This window comes from Camelina sativa, chromosome 20 (genome assembly GCF_000633955.1).
Source record: "Camelina sativa cultivar DH55 chromosome 20, Cs, whole genome shotgun sequence".
Classification (NCBI taxonomy): domain Eukaryota; kingdom Viridiplantae; phylum Streptophyta; class Magnoliopsida; order Brassicales; family Brassicaceae; genus Camelina; species Camelina sativa.
The window spans coordinates 27,806,580-27,825,210 of NC_025704.1; the positions used below are offsets into that span (position 1 = coordinate 27,806,580).

Here is an 18,631-nt window from a genome sequence, read left to right on the forward strand (position 1 = left end):
ATCAAACAATTAACAAATACAATCACACTAATTTTTCTTGAACACCTAGTGTATATGTTACAAAAGCATATGAAAATGATTTCCACATGACTATTTTCATATGTTATTACGTTTACGGAAGACATTTTCAGCTTAATTCCGGACAACATACACTCTCTAAAATCAACATTCCTAATATTTGTGACAAGATTGTCCTCAGTTTTTTTTTCAAATGATAAAGTATTCTTTGTCAACCTTTAAACTATTATACTAATGATGTTGAATGTTGTGTTAACATCATCCAATTTAAAAGAGGTACTTAGAATTTTATGACCTTATTTTCAAATCTAACAATCAAATAAAGATTATAGTACAAATTTAGACCAAAACTAAGTAAGATATTAGACCAAAAAATCTATCAACCAAAGTGTAGGTCTCTAAAATTGTGTGCAAATTTCTAACTAAGATCTACTAGAACTCCTTAAATAGACCAAAAACTCTTTTAAGTTAGAATCATAAAGGTGAATAAATAACAAATTAACTATGGGCAACATCTATTTGAATACATAAGACATATTCTATAAACTTTGAAAAAATGTATAAAGTATTATCATTTACTGATTGAATTTATTTTATTGTATATAAATAGTGTTTTTATGAAAAGACAAATGCAAAATAAATTATAGGAAAGTATCTTTTAATATGTGTGCCTTTAGTAAAAAAAAATATTACAAATCAGAAGGGAAAAGGTATATGTATTTATGTTGATTTGCTTTTGTATAATTCAATCAACTATCTTTTAATTGTAGTTGCATTGATAAATGATTTCATGTATAAAGATAAACTAATGCTATTCAATTCACATAAGTGGTCGTAAATATAAAGCTGGATTAATAAGTTAATAAATAAAACTTTCGTATACATTTTATTATTCAAAAATTAATATTAATTTCTAAATCAAAAACCAATATTTTCGTTATATATATATATATATATTTTTTTTTTTGGAAACTACGTAAATGTGTATTAAAAGTAATAAAACATTTTAAAATCTAAAATACATATGAAGCATCGTTGTCTCTTACAGTATTAGTTATTTTTACATTATGATCACATGGATATTGGAATATTATTTCTTGTTCATGGGCTATGAATTCTTTTATTCATACCTCCTAACTTATTTTTTATCTAAAACTCTACCCATCCAACTAAACCAGATAATTACGATTGATAAACGATATTTAACCTAATTCAAATTTTCCCAACATCATTAGAAATGGTGTCAACAATTATAATTGATCCCTTATTTGAAAGTTTGAATTCAACCATTTAATCTTGGAGGTCAGCGAAGTGTTGAGCTTATTCTTCTTGTAACTACTTGATTTGTTAAATGTTGACCATGTTCTTCTTTAATCCTCTTTCCAATTTTCCATAATAAATTAAGGGCTAGATTTACATTAGGAATACTAAACACCCAAAATTATTAATCTATAAATCTAATAACTATATATATACTATTTTTTTTTTTACTTATAGTCATTTTTATTTATTTTTTGGAAACTACAAAAAGAAATGTATTACAAAAACAAAATAAGAATACATTTTAAAATGTAGAATAATATATGAAGCATTGAAAGTCAAGTCAAATTCTGATACATTGCCATTTAAAAAAAAAAGGAAATAGAATAGAGATATTTTATACCATCAAAACATGTATATTTCTTTCTTTTTATTTTGAGAGAAAAATCTACTTTCTTGTGACTATGTCACATTCAATAATTTGAAGACCACTCAACATATAAGGTAAATTGAAAATATATATATAAAAAAATCTACTATATATTATTGTCTTTCGAAAAAAAAAAAAAAATTATACAGCAGATGATGATGATATGGAACATCGATTGGCTAATATTCACTGTGTCTCTTAAAACCATCCACTTATCAAGATAAGATGGACCCTACAGTCATCCAATCCAAACCAATATCTCACGATTCTTATCTCATCACATCATTCTCCACCGTTAGATTCATATCCATGTTATTAACCCTACCGTAACACCAAACACCGCGTCACACTAGATCAACCTAATCAGGATCATCGTATCCCAACGTCTTGAAATATACACACGAGAACCTCATATCTTCGTCTTCCCCTCTCCGCTCTCTCACTGTCACAGATCAGAAAACTATTTTATAAGTGAAGGTTCGAAATCAATGGAGTCACGCGTGCTGTTACGCGCCACCGCTAATGTCGTCGGAGTACCGAGATTGAGACGACCAATCGGAGCGATCCACCGTCAGTTCAGCACTGCGTCTTCGTCTTCGGCTTCGTTCTCGGTTAAGCCAATCGGAGGACTCGGAGAGGGAGGGAACCTGATCTCCGGTCGTCAGCTCCGTCCGATTCTGCTTCTCGATTCTTCGTCGTCGGCGATTAACGGAGGAGGAGAGAAGAGAGAGATTCTCAAACCGGTTAGAGCCGCTGCAGCCGAAGGTGGAGATACCGCTGGGTAAGAAAAGGAGGTCCGTTTCTAGCTCAGAACGAGTTGGCTCGTTTGACTCGTTTGATCTGAACTCGTTTTTGTTTGTTTGGCAGGCAAGCTAAGGTTGGATTCCTAGCCAAGTATCCATGGCTAGTCACTGGGTTCTTCTTTTTCATGTGGTACGTGTCTCTTCACGCGGCTTATCTTATCTTTAAACAATGCGCACTTTAGCAGATTCTTACCGCCAAGTTATCGGGAAGTGAATTGACGATTCTACCCTCGTTTGGTATTGTGTTTTTTTCTTTCTTGCAGGTACTTCTTGAATGTGATTTTCAACATCCTTAACAAGAAGATCTATAATTACTTCCCTTACCCCTAGTGAGTGTTTTTATTTTTAAATCACATTTTACATTTTTGATTATTGTATATAGTTTGGTGATTAATCACAAATAAATTAGTTTTAAAAAGGTTGGGTAAATTTTATGTCGAACCATATTCTGTATGTTGGTCCAATTTAGAATCGAATCCGAATATTGGTATCTAGAAAATTAAGTTTGTTTTAATAGGAATATTATAAAATAATGTTGTCTTTTTTATACAATAATGTTTGTCTTTTTTATACAAAAAATTAATACAATAATGCTTGTGTTTTGTTTTTTTTTTCAGTTTTGTATCGGTTATACACTTGTTCGTGGGAGTTGTATACTGCTTGATTAGCTGGTCCGTGGGTCTTCCTAAACGTGCCGTAAGTAAACAACAACTCTTCACAGCCTCATCCATGAAGTTCTTAATTTATATGAGTGATGGTGAAAGAAGCAAAATGGAAAAAGGATGGGGCGTTCCGAGAATCGAACTCGGGACCTCTCGCACCCAAAGCGAGAATCATACCACTAGACCAAACGCCCAATTGTTATTTCCTTATATATCATTCTATATATCTACTATCTTAGCTCATGTGAATGATTTGATGGCTGCAGCCAATTGACGCGAACCTCCTCAAGGTACTGATACCAGTTGCAGTCTGTCACGCCTTAGGCCATGTCACTAGCAACGTTTCCTTCGCTGCTGTCGCTGTCTCATTCACTCACACCATCAAAGGTACTCGTTTTTTTTTTTCTTCCTTTCAAAATCATTTGATACAAATCTTACACAACATATATAACATTTCATTTAAATCAAAAATCTAACATTTCTATCGTTTTTTTGCCAAAACGCAGCACTTGAGCCGTTCTTCAATGCGGCCGCTTCTCAATTCATTATGGGACAATCCATCCCCATAACACTATGGTTGTCTCTAGCTCCTGTTGTTCTTGGTAAACACTCAATTTATACTATTTTCATGTTTCTTGTTTTTTTTTTTTTTAATAAAGTTTCTTGAATTAACTTTAAAACCTTTGTAGGTGTTGCAATGGCTTCACTAACCGAGCTATCATTCAACTGGCTCGGTTTCATCAGTGCGATGATCTCAAACATTTCTTTCACTTACCGAAGCATCTTCTCCAAGAAAGCCATGGTTCTTGATTCTTTTCTCTTCTTCCCTATGTTACGAATTCGCGTCAAGTTTTGATTTTTGAAACCGGATTGTGTTTTATTTTCAGACTGATATGGACAGTACAAATGTCTATGCCTACATCTCCATCATTGCTCTCTTCGTCTGCATTCCTCCTGCCATCATCGTAAGTCACTTTTATAATCTCTCACTAGTTACGTATGAAAGAAGTAATATGTTCATATTTTGTTATTAATTAGGGTTATTGGTTAAAATTTGTTCTTAGGTTGAAGGTCCTAAACTGCTAAACCACGGTTTCGCCGACGCTATTGCTAAAGTGGGAATGACTAAATTCGTCACTGATCTCTTCTGGGTTGGAATGTTTTACCATCTCTACAACCAGGTAATATAAAATTCAAGTTTCATAACCTTAATCCCCTGTGTCTTGTAGAGGAAACTAAAACATTTTTAAAAACCGCGGTTGCAGTTGGCTACCAATACCTTGGAGAGGGTCGCACCACTGACACACGCTGTTGGAAACGTTCTGAAACGTGTGTTCGTGATTGGTTTCTCCATCATTATCTTCGGTAAAAGATTACTCAAACTCTCTTCAATTCATATACCCTTTTACTTATTTAGACAATCACAAATGTAACAAACTAATTTATTTCACTTGATTAATATTTGCAGGAAACCAAATCTCAACACAGACAGGTATTGGAACAGGAATAGCAATTGCTGGTGTTGCAATGTACTCTGTCATTAAGGCCAAGATCGAAGAAGAGAAACGGGTCAGTTCACTAATTTTTCACAACAAAACTTATGATATTTTGTTATAATTAAGAATATGTAAATTGTTTTGGAGCTTGAGAAAAAGATGATTAATTAATGAGATTTGTATGTTTTTTTTCATTTTATGCTTCAGCAAGGAAAGAAAGCTTAGAGAGAGGCGGAAGACGGCGGAGGAAAGTTGCATAAACAAAGTCCTCCGATGGATATGTTTATATATAATAAATAACCAAAATGCAATATAGTATGTTGTATGGTACCATCAACCATTGTTTTCGAGTTTTTTCTTCCTATCTTTTGTTTATTTTTGCTTTCTGAAAAGTTTTTATATATACATTTTTTATTCTGCTCCTTCGCTTTTTAATGGAGAACATTTCCATTTCTTCAGATATGCAAATTATCTTGACGGATGAAAAATGCATAATAATGTATTTATTTGCTGTTTCTTTTGGAGAATATATATAGCCATCTTCATAGTCATAGAACTAAAATTTTGTTTTTTCTTTTAACTTTTTTTCCTTGGTAATCATATTTTGTTTTTTAAAACTGATAATTTCTATTAAATAATTTAGATTGGTTATATGTTGTTCTTGTAAATATTATATGGGTTGTTATATAAGAGATATATGGGTTGTTATATGAAATATAAGAAAAAACCGTCCATATTCAATTGCGAAATCTACTTTACCTTCAACAGGAAAAGAATTATAAAAAACAGTAATTTTGAACGAAGAGGTAATTTACAGTACCTCGAGTGAGAGTACCAGTGAGAGTAAACTCTGGGATGAAGAGAAAGCCACGACGGGCAAAGTAACAGAGAGTTTAATCTGCAGGTGTTACTTGTCTAGGAGACACAACCATTTAGGACATCGAAGCAGTAACTAACAGCTAGATTAAATGTGAAAAGAAATCAAGTGAGAATTATGCACTCTAAATCCAGGTAGTAAAATATTCATAAGACAAATGGATCACAACACGACAGATCTGATACACGAGGTTCTATAAGAATCAGATATGAACTAACACAGAAAAGATATGAACTCATTGAATCAGTCATCCTGCTCAAGTCAGACAAGATATAGTTTGCTCAATCAATAATGTGATGAACACTAGATATGGTAATCATACACAACTTATACCATCTACCAAAACGAAACACAAGATATTCAGCTACACGGCTGCACTTAAACGAACACAAACATTATTATACCACTCACACTACTCGTAAGTGAGTGGTTTCTACTTAAACTTGGATGTTAACACAAAATAAAAACAAATACAGCTTTTGATCTTTGTATAAAGGAAGTAAAATCCTACGAAATATTTAACATTGAAAAATTATATGAATAATGTTTCACAAAGAATCACATGTGTAAATATGATTACACCATTTTAACTCTAGTGACCTTAAAGACACTGAACGATACTTTTACTCTCACCAACTCAGTCATCCATAGAAAATTATCAAACAAAAGGAAACCCAAAACTATTAGTATCTGCTCTAAATCATATGAGCACAAACATTAGAAGCAGAGTCATTCCTAAAAAAGAAATTAAGGCAAACTTTACATGATAACAACATCTAAGGTTTCATTCAACGATAGCTGAATCCAAAATAACCAAGGTCAGATCAGACCATGGTACAAATAGCAACAAGAATGAATAAAGTTATAAAAGCAACATGAAAAATACTCAAAATCATATGCCGAAATATTTACAAAGCTAAAGAACTGCTATGCTATTCAGCTTCAACAGTAAGAAGTGGTCAATTTTATAGATCACTAATATTCATTACCAATCATAGGAAACAAGATAGCCAATTATACTAAAACATATCATCACTGAGAAATCTCAACAAACAAGGACATAAGACCATAACAAGAATACAACGAATGACCAAATGAGTAAGTAACTAACAACAAGATGATACAAAGGGTAAGACGAATGCGTAACTGGAATAAGAAATCACAAATGAGAACAATGCACCTAACAAAATATCCATAAAATTCTATTGCTACACAAAACTTCCTCTGTTTTCATAATGCAAATGGGTTGCATTACGACAAACCCGACAGATCTCAGACATAGAGTGTGAGAACCGAGATCAATTCTCTCTTTCCGAAGTGATTTTGAATACGGAGGAGCTTATCGCCGTTGGAGGTTCCGAACTGAATTGAGAGTGTTTGAATATTTGTATTGTATTGCTTGTTTTAGAAAATTTGTTCCATCACTTACAAAAGACTCCCCCTTACATATTTATACCGACCAATTTATTACCTAATTAATGCATAATTAATAGGGCACGATTTGCATATCCTAATTAACCCTCTTGAATGCGGGAATCTTTGACCAAGCCCGAGCTGCGAGCTGACCAACGCGAAGCATCTCCGCGCTCTCTTCCTTTCTCCGGGCCTGATGGGCCGATCAGTAATACGCTCTTGGCCCATTAGACGTGCCCGGCCTAGGCCCTTTGCCTATTGCCCGAGATGACAGATCGTGGGTACAACAGTTGCCCCCCAAGTCTCCCGAGCTGAGCAGTTCGGGGGACTTTTGACCTTCAAGCGATCAATTTTGGGAAACTGAATATTCCCCATATCTCCATGATTTGATCGTGGTGATGATGAGATTTGCCTTCCCGAACAAGCCTCGGGGCCCACTAGGTGGCGTGTTAGCTATAAGAGGGAGAGAAAGTGGTGCGAGACCTTTCACTTCCCCAGGCAATCATTGCTCCCCGGCTCCGTGTATAAAGGTAACCTCACCTGACTTCTCCCTTCCACTTTTAATTCTCAGTTTTCTTCACGTTTTGCTCTGCGATTTCTCTCTTCTCCTGTTAGTTTCTTTTCTTTCGCCGGAAAGTTCTTCAACTTCCCTCCTCTTCTCACACATATTACTCGAAAAATACGTCTCCTCCGAAATCTTCGTCGGGTAAAGCCGCGAAACCTTTGATTCCGGGCGTTTACAGCCCTCACCAGCCATCAATTCTCTCGGCGGAGAATATAGCCGAGATTAGAGGGTCCACTAGGATTCCGCCGGAGATCGAGATTAAGTTCCCGGAGGCTCACGAGTCCCCGGAGAGTCCTCCCCCAGGGTATTGCTGCGCGTTTGAGATATTCTTCTCTGCGTGCGGTCTATCGTTTCCCCTCCCCGAACTCATCGTAAAGATGATGTTCGAACTGGGCTTCGCTCTCCCCCAGATGTGCTTGAACTTCGTCTGAACCATCATGTGCCTTTAAACTCTGGGGGGAAGAGTTTGACTACAAACTATCCCTGGCCGACTTTCTTCAAGTGTACACGGTGAAGACAGGTCGCACCAAGGGCACGCTCGACGTAAGTCCGCTTTCCGGACTGAAGGTCTTTGACGACCTTCCCGAGAAGGATGAGAAGTGGCGGAAGTCTTACTTTTTCTTCCCGGTCAATGAGCTCATTTTGGCCACCTCGCAAGTTCACACATATCGAAGTGGACTTCGAAAATTGGTAGAACGGTGCTCTTAGTTAGGTGTCCTTAATATATTACTTTTCTTCCTGTTACTTACTCCTTGTCGTTCCTGTCTCAGATCACTTCGAGCGCGGGTTGCTTTGCCCTACCTTCGTAGAGTTTTTCTCGCGGTTCTGCAGCCTGGGTCAGATCGCCTGGGACTCATTTTCGTGTGAAAGGATTAGAGAATCCACAGCGCGGCTCAAGGCTTGCCGAATCGCTGAGAAGGAGGCAAAGTTAAACATGGCGGCAGCGCTCGCCGAAGGCAAAGCTCGCCTCCCTAAGAAGTCTGGTCCCTCTACCCCTGAGGTAGACGGGACTTCGGCACCCCCTGCTGGTCCTTTCGAGCCTCTTGCGGGGGATTCCAGGCCCCTGCTCAGTCTGCCCGAGCCCGCCATAATTGTCTTAGCGGACTCCAGTGACAAGCCTCGAGAGGTTATAACTCCCTCCATCGAGGTCAGCTCCCAGCGGGTGGACTCGTCTAAGAAGAGGAAGGAACATGAGACTTCCTCGTCTGTTCGTGAGAAGAGCCGAGCTCGGACTAGTTCGTCAGGAGACGAGCGAAGCAAGTCCAGCTCGAAAGATAGGGGTCCTTCCTCGGAGAGGAGGTCTAAGGAAGTTCCCCCTGCAAAGGAGTCCGGGGATTCCTCTGGCAAGCTGCCTTCGAAGGAACGTCGCCATTCCCCCCGAGGTAATNTTTTTTTTTTTTTTTTTTTTTGGGGTCTCGGGGTTCAAGTAAAATAACATTGCTCGTACATTTCAGCTCCCCCTGCGTCCCCAGCTGACCTGATGAGGAGCTACACTCGGCCAGGAGTTCGGGTTCCAGCGTTTGCCTCCGAGCTCAATTGTGCGAACTTCTTCCGTTTTGCAGACAAGATCGGCGAGGTTAATGACACATACTTCCTCAGTTGTTATTTTTCTTTACCCCCTTCGCCTTTTTAAACGAGGTGCGCTTTCCCAGCTGATGATCGAGTTCAACTCCTCGGTGGCGTCTTATGAAGACCAGCTGTTTGCTTCTCCCTCATCTTCTGAGGTGAGCCTTCTCCGAGAAAAGATTGCCGACCTGGAAGCCCAGGTGAAGGAGTATGCTAGGCTAGAAGCCAAGAACGCTACTACCGTGGAGAAAGCCGAACAAATCCGGGCTCAGATGAAGAAAGCCGAGGTACAGGTGCTCGACCTCGGAATTGCCAACGAAGACCTCGGAGACAAACTAAAGAAGGCGGGGGACCTCTACTCTGAGGCTGCGGAGGATGCGAAAACGGGAAAAAACAAGTTGCACGAAATCGAGTTCCGTAATCAGCTGCTGGAAGCGGGCAACAGCTGCGAGATTGAGAGAGTTCGGAGAGAGGAGAGGCAGGCAATGAGGCGAACTCTCCGCCCTTTGGTCAAAGAGATAAGGGTCACTTTCGAGGAGAAGGAGAAACTAACTCCACTCAAGATCCGAGCCGCCGAGATTAAAGCTAATCGGATGCTGATCGAGGATATCTCTAGAGGAGAGATCCAAGACATGGAAGCTGAGCTCGGACTTCTGAGAGCCGACGAGGAGGATGCCGACGAAAAAGTTTCGAAGGTAACCCTCCACGACCTTGACCTATCTGTATTTTTCGACCTCTTGGTGGAGACGCCCGAGCTCTTGTGCAATGAGAACCCTTTGAGCATTACGATCGACGAATCCGACACTAACCTCGGACAAATGTCGAAGCAGGGAATGGACGACTTTCTGGCGAATACCAGGTCGGAAGCGGAGCTTGCGGAGATGAGCATGGTCCTTCCCGACGCGGCATCAGATCCTCCCCCCCCCCCTACTCAATAGTTTTTCACTCCGGGGTTGTCTAGGCACAGGTTGCCCCCCGTTTGTTGCTTTTTTTTGTTTTCTATTTGAACTTATTTCAGAGTTTTATCGGTCGCGGTGACCACTCCGTATTAACGCGTTTTGAGATGTCTAATTTTTACCTTCTGCGAACTAAATCCCCACAACTTAGTTTAACTTAGAGTGAGAAAGAATGCGAAGTACACATCTTTGGTTTTAACTTGCGACAGTTTGCCCGAAGTGGGTACTTCGGTTTTAATTAGAATCTGCGAAATTAAACCTCAATTTTAACTTGATAAGTGAAGCTGGATGCGAAGTGAATACTTCGGCTTTAGACTAGAGTTCGCAAAACTAGACCTCAGCTTTAATTTTGATAAGTAAGCTAGGTACGAAGTGAATACTTCGGTTTTGACTAGAGTTTTGCGAAACTAAGCTTAAACTTTAATAAGGAAAGCTGAGTACGAAGTGAGAACTTCGGTTTAGATTAGGGTTTTGCAAAACTAGACCTTAGCTTTAATTTTGATAAGTAAGCTAGGTACGAAGTGAATACTTCGGTTATGATTAGAGTTTTGCGAAACTAAGCGTCAACTTTAATAAGTAAAGCTGAGTACGAAGTGAGAACTTCGGTTTAGATTTGCGAAGTTGGACCTCGGCTTTGAATGATATATGCGAAGTCTGACTTCGGCTTTGTATGATATATGCAAAGTCTGACTTCGGCTTTTTTGTTTAAGAACCATTATTAATAAAAGAAAGTTTAAGAAAACTTTAAATTTTATTAATATGGATAGCTGGACCCTAAGTGGGCTGCCTACGTACCCTTATTGGGATCAAGCTTAAACGTAGTTCGATACAAATGAGTTAACTGTAAAAGAGTTTAAGGTGTAAGGAATTCCAGGACCTCGGGACTGGTTTTCCCTCTGAATTCTCGAGCTTATAGACTCCATTCCGGACTTCACGAGTAATTCTGTATGGTCCTTCCCAATTAATTCCCAGCTTCCCTGCATTGAGCTCCTCGGTGTTCTCGTAGACTTTTCGGAGGACTAGGTCGCCAACTGCCAAGGGCCTGCCTCGGATTTTGGAATTATAGTACCGAGCTACTGCGTTATGGTAATTCTGGATCCGAACTAAGGCCTGGTCCCGACGCTCGTTGATTGTATCGAGAGTATCCTGTAGGAGTTCCTCATTCTCCTTAGCTCGGAGTGGGTTCAGCAAGGTACGAACTCCAGGGACCTCTATGTCAGCTGGGACTACGGCATCAACTCCGTAAACCAGGGGGAAAGGTGTTTTATTAGTGGCCCGGCGAGGTGTTGTTCGAATTGCCCAAAGAACACCGTGCAGTTCATCTGGCCAGCGCCCTTTGCGAGAATCGAGCCGTTTCTTCAAGTTAGCAAGAATGACCTTATTCATCGCCTCGGCCTGCCCATTACCTTGCGGGTAACGAGAAGTTGACTTATTGAGTCAAATCTTCCACTTCGCGCAGAACTCTTCGAACTTCGAGGAGATGAACTGTGCACCATTGTCCATGAAGATTTCGTGGGGAACACCGTAGCGATAGATTATACTTTTTAGAACGAACTGCTCCTCCACTTCTTCACTTGTTACCTTAACGTAGGCCGCTGCCTCCACCCATTTGGAGAAATAATCGGTAAGAGCGAGCACGTACTGAACTCCTCCTGGTCCCCGATGCAATGGACCAATGATGTCCATAGACCACCTCATGAATGGGTAAGGTGCGGACACCGAAGACAGGAGCTCGGTAGGTTGGTGGATTGACGGGGCATGCTTTTGGCACTTCTCACAAGCTCGAGAATAGTTTTCGCAGTCCGTGACCATAGTAGGCCAGAAGTAGCCTTGCCTTTTGATTTTGAAAGCCAGAGTCCGACCTCTGGAGTAATTCCCATTGGGACCACCATGAACAGCTCGCATTAGCATCGCGGACTCTTTACCGGCAACACATGTTAGATAAGGACCAGCTACACTTCGGCGTAGGAGTATTCCATTGTAGACGCAATACCGCGCACTGACAATCTTGAGCTTCCTGGCCGCCCATTTGTCGGCTGGGAGTTCCCTTTTTTGCAAGTAAGCCCAGATCGGGCTCCGCCAGTCGCCTGCCCCCCAGCTGTTAGAATTCGCACTGCTCGAAGTAGTATGTGGGATAACAGCTTGATTGTTAACTGGTGAGCTCGACGATTCCGGAGTTTGACTCGCGTCTAGCTTGGCCAGAGGTGGGTGAACTTCCATCGGAGTAGGCATAACGGGGACTGGATCCTCCGGTGGCAAAGAGTCCGCAGCCGCCTCGCGAGCTGCCTCCTCAGCAGCCAACTGTTTTTTCATTGCCCGGGTGACGACATTTGAGCTCTCTAGTCGGATGCTTGGAAACTGGATGACTTCGACGGGGATAATCCTTGTCATCACGGGATCCGAAGTGGATGCCAGAGATGCTAAAGCGTCTGCAGCGGAGTTTTCACTTCATGGGATCTTAGTGATTTCAAAATCCTCGAACTTAGCGACTAACTCTCGAGCTGTGGACAAATAAGCCTCCATACGACCATCCTTTGTCTCGTACTCCCCCAAGAACTGGTTGGTGACCAGCTGCGAATCGCAAAAAGCTCAGAGTCGTCGGACACCAATCCTTACTGCGAGGCGTAAACCAGCAAGGAAGGATTCATACTCGGCTTCGTTGTTTGACGCTCTGAAAGCCAAGCGAAATGACTGCTCGATTACTTTGCCAGTAGGAGAAGTGAGGCGGACCCCAATTCCTGCTCCCAATCTGGAAGAAGCGCCATCAACATACAACGTCCATGGGACTTCAACATTGTCGCTAACCGAAGAGGCTAGTGGGAGTTCGATCAAAAAATCAGCCAGCACTTGCGCCTTAGCACAGGTTCGAGTCACTACAAGAAAACAGGCCATTTGCCACTCCTACTATAGTCGCTCTTTAGTCGCAAATAAGGGTTTTGCGACTACTTCGCGACTCATTCTGATGGTCGCAAAAAAATGGTCGCAAAATATGTTGGTCGCAACATGGTCGTTTATTTGCGACGGATTACAGACTCTTTTATATAGTCGTATATTTGTGACGAAACTGTGACTAGAATTGGTAGTTGTACATTTCCGACTAAACTGCAACAAAGTCTACTTAGGGACAGTTTTTTGACTACGTATAATAGTCGTATGTTTATGACCGTTTTGGGATTAACGGTAGAGTCTGGGTTTAGCGACAGATTAAGGACGACGTATTAGTCCCAAAAGGGTTGCAAAGTGTGTTTTAGTTTAGTAGCAATTGAGTCGCAAATTAGTCGTTTATTTTTGCGACTATGTTAAGACTGTTTTTGTAGTCGCTAAGGAGTTAGTTTTTAGTAACTATTCTGCCACTATTTTGTGAATTGGTTTAGTCACAAAATAGTCACATTTTGTGAATTGGGTTAGTCACAAAATAGTCACATTATTTGAATTCGTTTAGTCACAAAATAGTTACATTATTTGAATTGGTATAGTCACAAAAGAGTCACATTTATTAATTGGTTTAGTCACAAATCAGAAACGTTTTAGCAATCCTAATTGTGATTAATTTGGGAATTTCAAATGCTAATAATCAAAAGGAATGATGATTGAAACTACCACACAAGCAAACTTATCATCCAAAACAAAAAGATCATCCTAAACATCCAAGAAACAATATTCAAAAGCAAGTTCATACATAAAGAAAAGGGGAATTAGAAGTTTAGTTGGAAGAAGTATTAGAGGTAGGGGTTTGTGCAGCTGGACTGGAGGGTGGTGTGGTGCCTCCATCGATGGGTTGTGCAGTGGTTGTAGGCGCGATAGCTGGTTGGGTGGCTGCAGGAGGAGGAACCGTAAAAGCTGAGTATTCAGGAATTTTTTCAGAGATGAAGAGGACAAGCTTGTTGATCACAGCTTGAGACTCTCGGTGTTCCTGATCACGTCGTGCATTCTCAGACTCATGTTCAGATATCTTGCGCCGAAGTTGATCTTGAAGCTCCGCAAGAGTTGCTGCAGAAGAGCTCGCATAACTCTCTTTCCTTTTTCCTTTCCTTAGTGTCTCAACAAGTGATCCAAGGCCAAATGGGTTACCTCTGTTATCTGTTTGAGTACACTAAACCAAAAGATAAACATTCGCTAATCAGCACAAACCAGAAAACCAAATGCAGAATCAACATCAAATATTCTAGGTTCCTAAGCATAGCTCATTAAACAAATTTAAGAAAACCAGGAGACTGTTAATCTAAGAATAAACATCAATCATCATTCACATTAAGAAACCAAAATTGACAAAGAAAAATCACACACAAAAGACAAACGAATTACCTCAAGGAAGATCTCATTTCTTTCTTCAAGGGAAAGAGTTCGATGTGTTGAACTCTCTGAACCATCTGGACCATCATTGTCCGTGTCAGTTTGTCTGTCTTCTATGGTCTTCTCATAGGTCTCAGCAACTTGTTTGGCTTTTTGATCCACAAATGATCCATCTGGCCGAGTGTGTGTTTTAAGAAACACTTCGACCAGTGATACAGGACGCCCCAGCTCTTCCTCCTACAATGATAGTGAAACACATTAAATTATGAAAATTTTAGAAAAACATTAGGAGCTTAAGTGGCCGTGAGAGCATTAAATTATGAAAACATTAGAAAAACTTTGAGGTGAAGTGGATGGAAAGAGAAGTGTTACCATTTCTTGATGAATTTGTACATATGATTTCTGACCAGCTAAGTGTTTGTGCACTCCAAGGCCTCCACGGTCCGAGTTTCTGCAATGAGAAGCATTCTCACTCCTCTCAATGGCATCAGGGGTGTTCCAATATTCGCACATAATAGGCCATACTTTATCACCAATCCATGGTGGTTGTACACCACTCCTCCTAACTTGACTGACAATGCCTTTCATCCTGTTCTTTGCTATCTTCAAGAAACCTTCTTTAACTAGCTCAGTAATCCCGATATCCCAATTATAGTTCCGCTACAATAACACAAAACATTTAAGTTAGCAAACTGACCAATTCATATATATAGAGTTAAGTGTTTAAAGCATTGTCAAAACTATAATTTGACTTACCGCAAATGTCCTGAAGTATCGCTCTTGAATGCGTTGTGGAGTAACCTTCCAACTGTAGTAAGGCCCATCAAACTTTCGCTTTAAGATTCCAGCAATGACTTGAGAAATCTTTCCTTTGTGCCGGTTAAACCTGTTACATTAACTGAGTAAGTCTACTTGAAAATATGAACCAACAACCTATTGAAACTATTGAATATCTAATAACAACCGATTACTGAACATGATCAAACTATTGAACATCAAACAACAACCGATTAGTGAACCTATTACCGCAAGAGGAGAGAGTGTTACCGAGTATACTTAAAGATCAAACTATTGAACACATTCATGCTTTAAGATTCTTTGTGACATACCGTGTATACTTAAAGAAAAATTACAAGAGGAGAGAGTGTTTATACCATAGAGTTTCGACTCCAGGGATAGGATGCTGAGACAGGAGTGGTAGATGTTCTCGGCCTGGAAGAGCTAGCAAACCATCTAACAGATCTTGGTAGTGATCGACATTTTGATTAGGGTTTTGTTCCTCCTCGTTTTCTTCTTCGCCGTTATCTCCCTCCTGAACAAGCTCCGGTTGCGGTTGAGGGTGAGGAACAGGAAGAGGCGCTTGTTGAGGAATCGGAGGCGGTGTAACTATCCTCCGCGGTGGATGACTACTCGACGGTTGATTTGTCCTCGACGGTGGATGACTACTCGACGGTTGGTTTGTCCTCGACGGTGGATGACTACTCGACGGTTGGTTTGTCCTCGACGGTTGATTTGTGAACGACGGTGGATCTGTAGTCGGCAATGGACTACTTATTGGCGCTGGATTAGTCGGGGGAAATTGTGAAGGACGGCTTTGATGTGAATGGGTTGCAGACTGTGTCGCAGAGTGTGTGCGTTCAGAAGGGTTCGACGAATGAGAAGAGGTTCTGCTACCATTGAAGATTCGGACACCGGTGGCGGTTCTGCCACCGCGACCTCTGGAAGCACCCTTGGTCTTAGGAGGCATCGGATCGACGATTGAGAGAGAGAGAGAGAAGAAGAAAAAGATTTAAAGAGAAAGCGATAGATGATTGAGAGATTGAGAGAGAAGGAGAGATCGATGTGTTTGAGAGAGAAGGAGAGTGAAGAGGTTTGAGAGAAAAAACCCTAGATCGATTGAAAAAGAAAATAAGAAGTGTTAAAACGTTTAAGTGTTTACCTAGTTATTAACGAAACAACGTCGCAATGTAGTCGCAAAAGAGTCGCAGTATTAAATTTTTGGGGGAAAAAAAACGCGTAAATAATTAGACAAATTTCCCAAAATTATTGGTGGGAACATAAACCGCCAAAACAGGGTGGCAAAACAGTCGTAAAAACAGTAGCAACAATTGCAAAGCAGTCTCAAGACAGTTGCAAAGTAATGGCAAAGTGCTACTCTTTTGTGACTGTATTTTACTAGTCAATTTAAAAGTTTGATTTTCACACATTAGGAGCTTATTTGCATCCATACATCACTCATACTAGTAGTAAAGAGTATATAAAATAGGAAGAGCATGTAAAACATTGCTTTTAAAACATAAGAATTACATTTTCCTAAAGTCCTACACATTCTTCCATGGTGACATGTTTTTACAAAGATGGCTTTGGAACATATGCATGTATTCATTGTTAACATTGAAATTTATGACCTTCAAAAAGTTTTAGTTACTAAATTCAGTCAAATACAAGTATAAATGTATATCTAAGGATGTACATACCTCTCAAAAATGAAATTTAATTCCGAAAAATAACAAGAGTGGGAAAAGAGTCGCACAAACGTTGCTAATTCAGGTGTTAGTCGCTTATTCGTCGCAATACGGTTGCAAAGCAGTCTCAAGACAGTTGCAAAGTGGTGGCAAAGTGTTACTCTTTTGTGACTGTATTTTACTAGTCAATTTAAAAGTTTGATTTTCACACATTAGGAGCTTATTTGCATCCATACATCACTCATACTAGTAGTAAAGAGTATATAAAATAGGAAGAGTATGTAAAACATTGCTTTTAAAACATAAGAATTACATTTTCCTAAAGTCCTACACATTCTTCCATGGTGACATGTTTTTACAAAGATGGCTTTGGAACATATGCATGTATTCATTGTTAACATTGAAATTTATGACCTTAAAAAAGTTTTAGTTACTAAATTCAGTCAAATACAAGTATAAATGTATATCTAAGGATGTACATACATCTCAAAAATGAAATTTAAGATACAAAAATAACAAGAGTGGGAAAAGAGTCGCAGAAACGTTGCTAATTCAGGTGTTAGTCGCTTATTCGTCGCAATTCGGTTGCAAAGCGAAACGTTGCTATATTGTTTAGTTACTAAACGGTCGCTAATGTGCGACTCTTTTGTGACTATATTTTACTTTAAGATACTAATTTTACTTGCAAATTTCCAGATTAATCAAGCTATTAAGAGTATGTAATTGAAATAAGTTTATTTGATTTAAACATAGAGACAATATTTTACAAATCAGATGCACATTTAGTCTTCATATGCAAGTTCTTCATCTTCATCTTCATCTTCGGATGTTGACAAGTTACATTGAAATTCGTCTTCTCCTTCACCATCTTCTATCTCAAAATCGATTGGTTCATCTTGATGACTCTCGTCGACTAAACTCTCAATGATGATTTCTTCAACCAAAGTCGGAGTTGCCTCAATAACAGTTTGTTGCAATATAACCAAATCATCATCGTTAAACTTCCCTTGAACAACATTCCTCGGATTAACTTTGCACACTGTAAGCCACGATTTGCGAGGTCGTTTAGTGTATGGATATGACAGATAACACACTTGATCAGCTTGAGAACCTATATAAAGAAACAGAACATATTAATTAATTAGCTTGAGAACCTATATAGTAAATTAATTAAAATATTTAGTGAAAAGAAACTTAACCAATAAAAAGTTCGTAATTTCGGTATTTTCTTGACGGAAGCACGTCTACGATGCCTCCATTTGTCATGCGGATACCTTTGCCAACCGTTGGGTCAAACCAGTCACAGTAGAAAAGTGTTATCTTTAGGTTAATAATGCCAGGATACTCGAGCTCGATTATGTTTTCAACGGTCCCAAAAAAATCATCCTCCATAGATGCTTCAGAATAATTTTGCCCTCGGACACATACCCCATAATTCATTATCTTTTTCGTCTGCCCGCGTTCACGCGTGTGAAACATGTAACCTCTGGTAAAATACATGGGCCACGACTTGACTTTGTTTTCTGGACCATCAACCAATTAATGAACCCATGGAGGAAAACTTTGGATATGTTTCATTGTAGACACCTACAGAAGAAATAAATATAAATTGTCGGAAGTGAACCTATTCATTAAAATATTTTTTTATATTAAACTATTTACATATACTTACATATTGGCAAACCCAATCGCTAAAATCTTCATCTCTTTTCGATGTGACTTCATCATCAGTGAGTTCTGGATATTCATACCGAATTTGATCGTCCAACACACTGTTTTTCCCAACATATAGAAGACAATTAATCCATAAATATATTGAAGAGAAAT

General features: G+C 39.5%; 3 protein-coding genes and 1 non-coding gene across 4 annotated transcripts; 1 reads left to right on the forward strand and 3 right to left on the reverse strand.

Moving 5' to 3' along the window:
• Nucleotides 2,036-5,186, forward strand: LOC104771871 (triose phosphate/phosphate translocator TPT, chloroplastic). The gene is made up of 12 exons (XM_010496474.1): nt 2,036-2,489; nt 2,576-2,641; nt 2,775-2,840; nt 3,129-3,207; nt 3,440-3,560; nt 3,680-3,775; nt 3,863-3,975; nt 4,061-4,138; nt 4,238-4,354; nt 4,439-4,538; nt 4,642-4,742; nt 4,877-5,186. Exons 1-12 carry the CDS (start codon nt 2,197-2,199, stop codon nt 4,892-4,894), a joined length of 1,248 nt encoding a protein of 415 aa, XP_010494776.1. The 5' UTR covers nt 2,036-2,196; the 3' UTR covers nt 4,895-5,186.
• On the reverse strand, nt 3,296-3,367 carry TRNAP-UGG. Its single transcript has one exon. It is a non-coding gene; the product is annotated as a tRNA-Pro (tRNA).
• Nucleotides 13,750-16,086, reverse strand: LOC109131268. Its single transcript, XM_019241971.1, has 5 exons — nt 15,494-16,086; nt 15,096-15,225; nt 14,712-14,999; nt 14,352-14,576; nt 13,750-14,139 (listed from the first exon to the last, which is right to left on the reverse strand). Exons 1-5 carry the CDS (start codon nt 16,084-16,086, stop codon nt 13,750-13,752), a joined length of 1,626 nt encoding a protein of 541 aa, XP_019097516.1.
• LOC109131328 lies at nt 17,587-18,354 on the reverse strand. The gene is made up of 2 exons (XM_019242170.1): nt 18,004-18,354; nt 17,587-17,915 (listed from the first exon to the last, which is right to left on the reverse strand). The coding sequence occupies exons 1-2, from the start codon at nt 18,302-18,304 to the stop codon at nt 17,587-17,589; spliced, it is 630 nt and encodes a 209-aa protein (XP_019097715.1). The 5' UTR covers nt 18,305-18,354.

Coding starts and splice junctions, on each gene's coding strand:
- LOC104771871 (XM_010496474.1), top strand. CDS start 2,197: ATGGAGTCACGCGTGCTGTTACGCGCCACCGCTAATGTCGTCGGAGTA. Junction 2,642..2,774: donor GGGTTCTTCTTTTTCATGTG/GTACGTGTCTCT, acceptor TCTTTCTTGCAG/GTACTTCTTGAATGTGATTT. Junction 3,561..3,679: donor ATTCACTCACACCATCAAAG/GTACTCGTTTTT, acceptor GCCAAAACGCAG/CACTTGAGCCGTTCTTCAAT.
- LOC109131268 (XM_019241971.1), bottom strand. CDS start 16,086: ATGCCTCCTAAGACCAAGGGTGCTTCCAGAGGTCGCGGTGGCAGAACC. Junction 15,000..15,095: donor GATACTTCAGGACATTTGCG/GTAAGTCAAATT, acceptor GTGTTATTGTAG/CGGAACTATAATTGGGATAT. Junction 14,577..14,711: donor TACAAATTCATCAAGAAATG/GTAACACTTCTC, acceptor CTATCATTGTAG/GAGGAAGAGCTGGGGCGTCC.
- LOC109131328 (XM_019242170.1), bottom strand. CDS start 18,304: ATGTATTTTACCAGAGGTTACATGTTTCACACGCGTGAACGCGGGCAG. Junction 17,916..18,003: donor AAATTACGAACTTTTTATTG/GTTAAGTTTCTT, acceptor TTCTTTATATAG/GTTCTCAAGCTGATCAAGTG.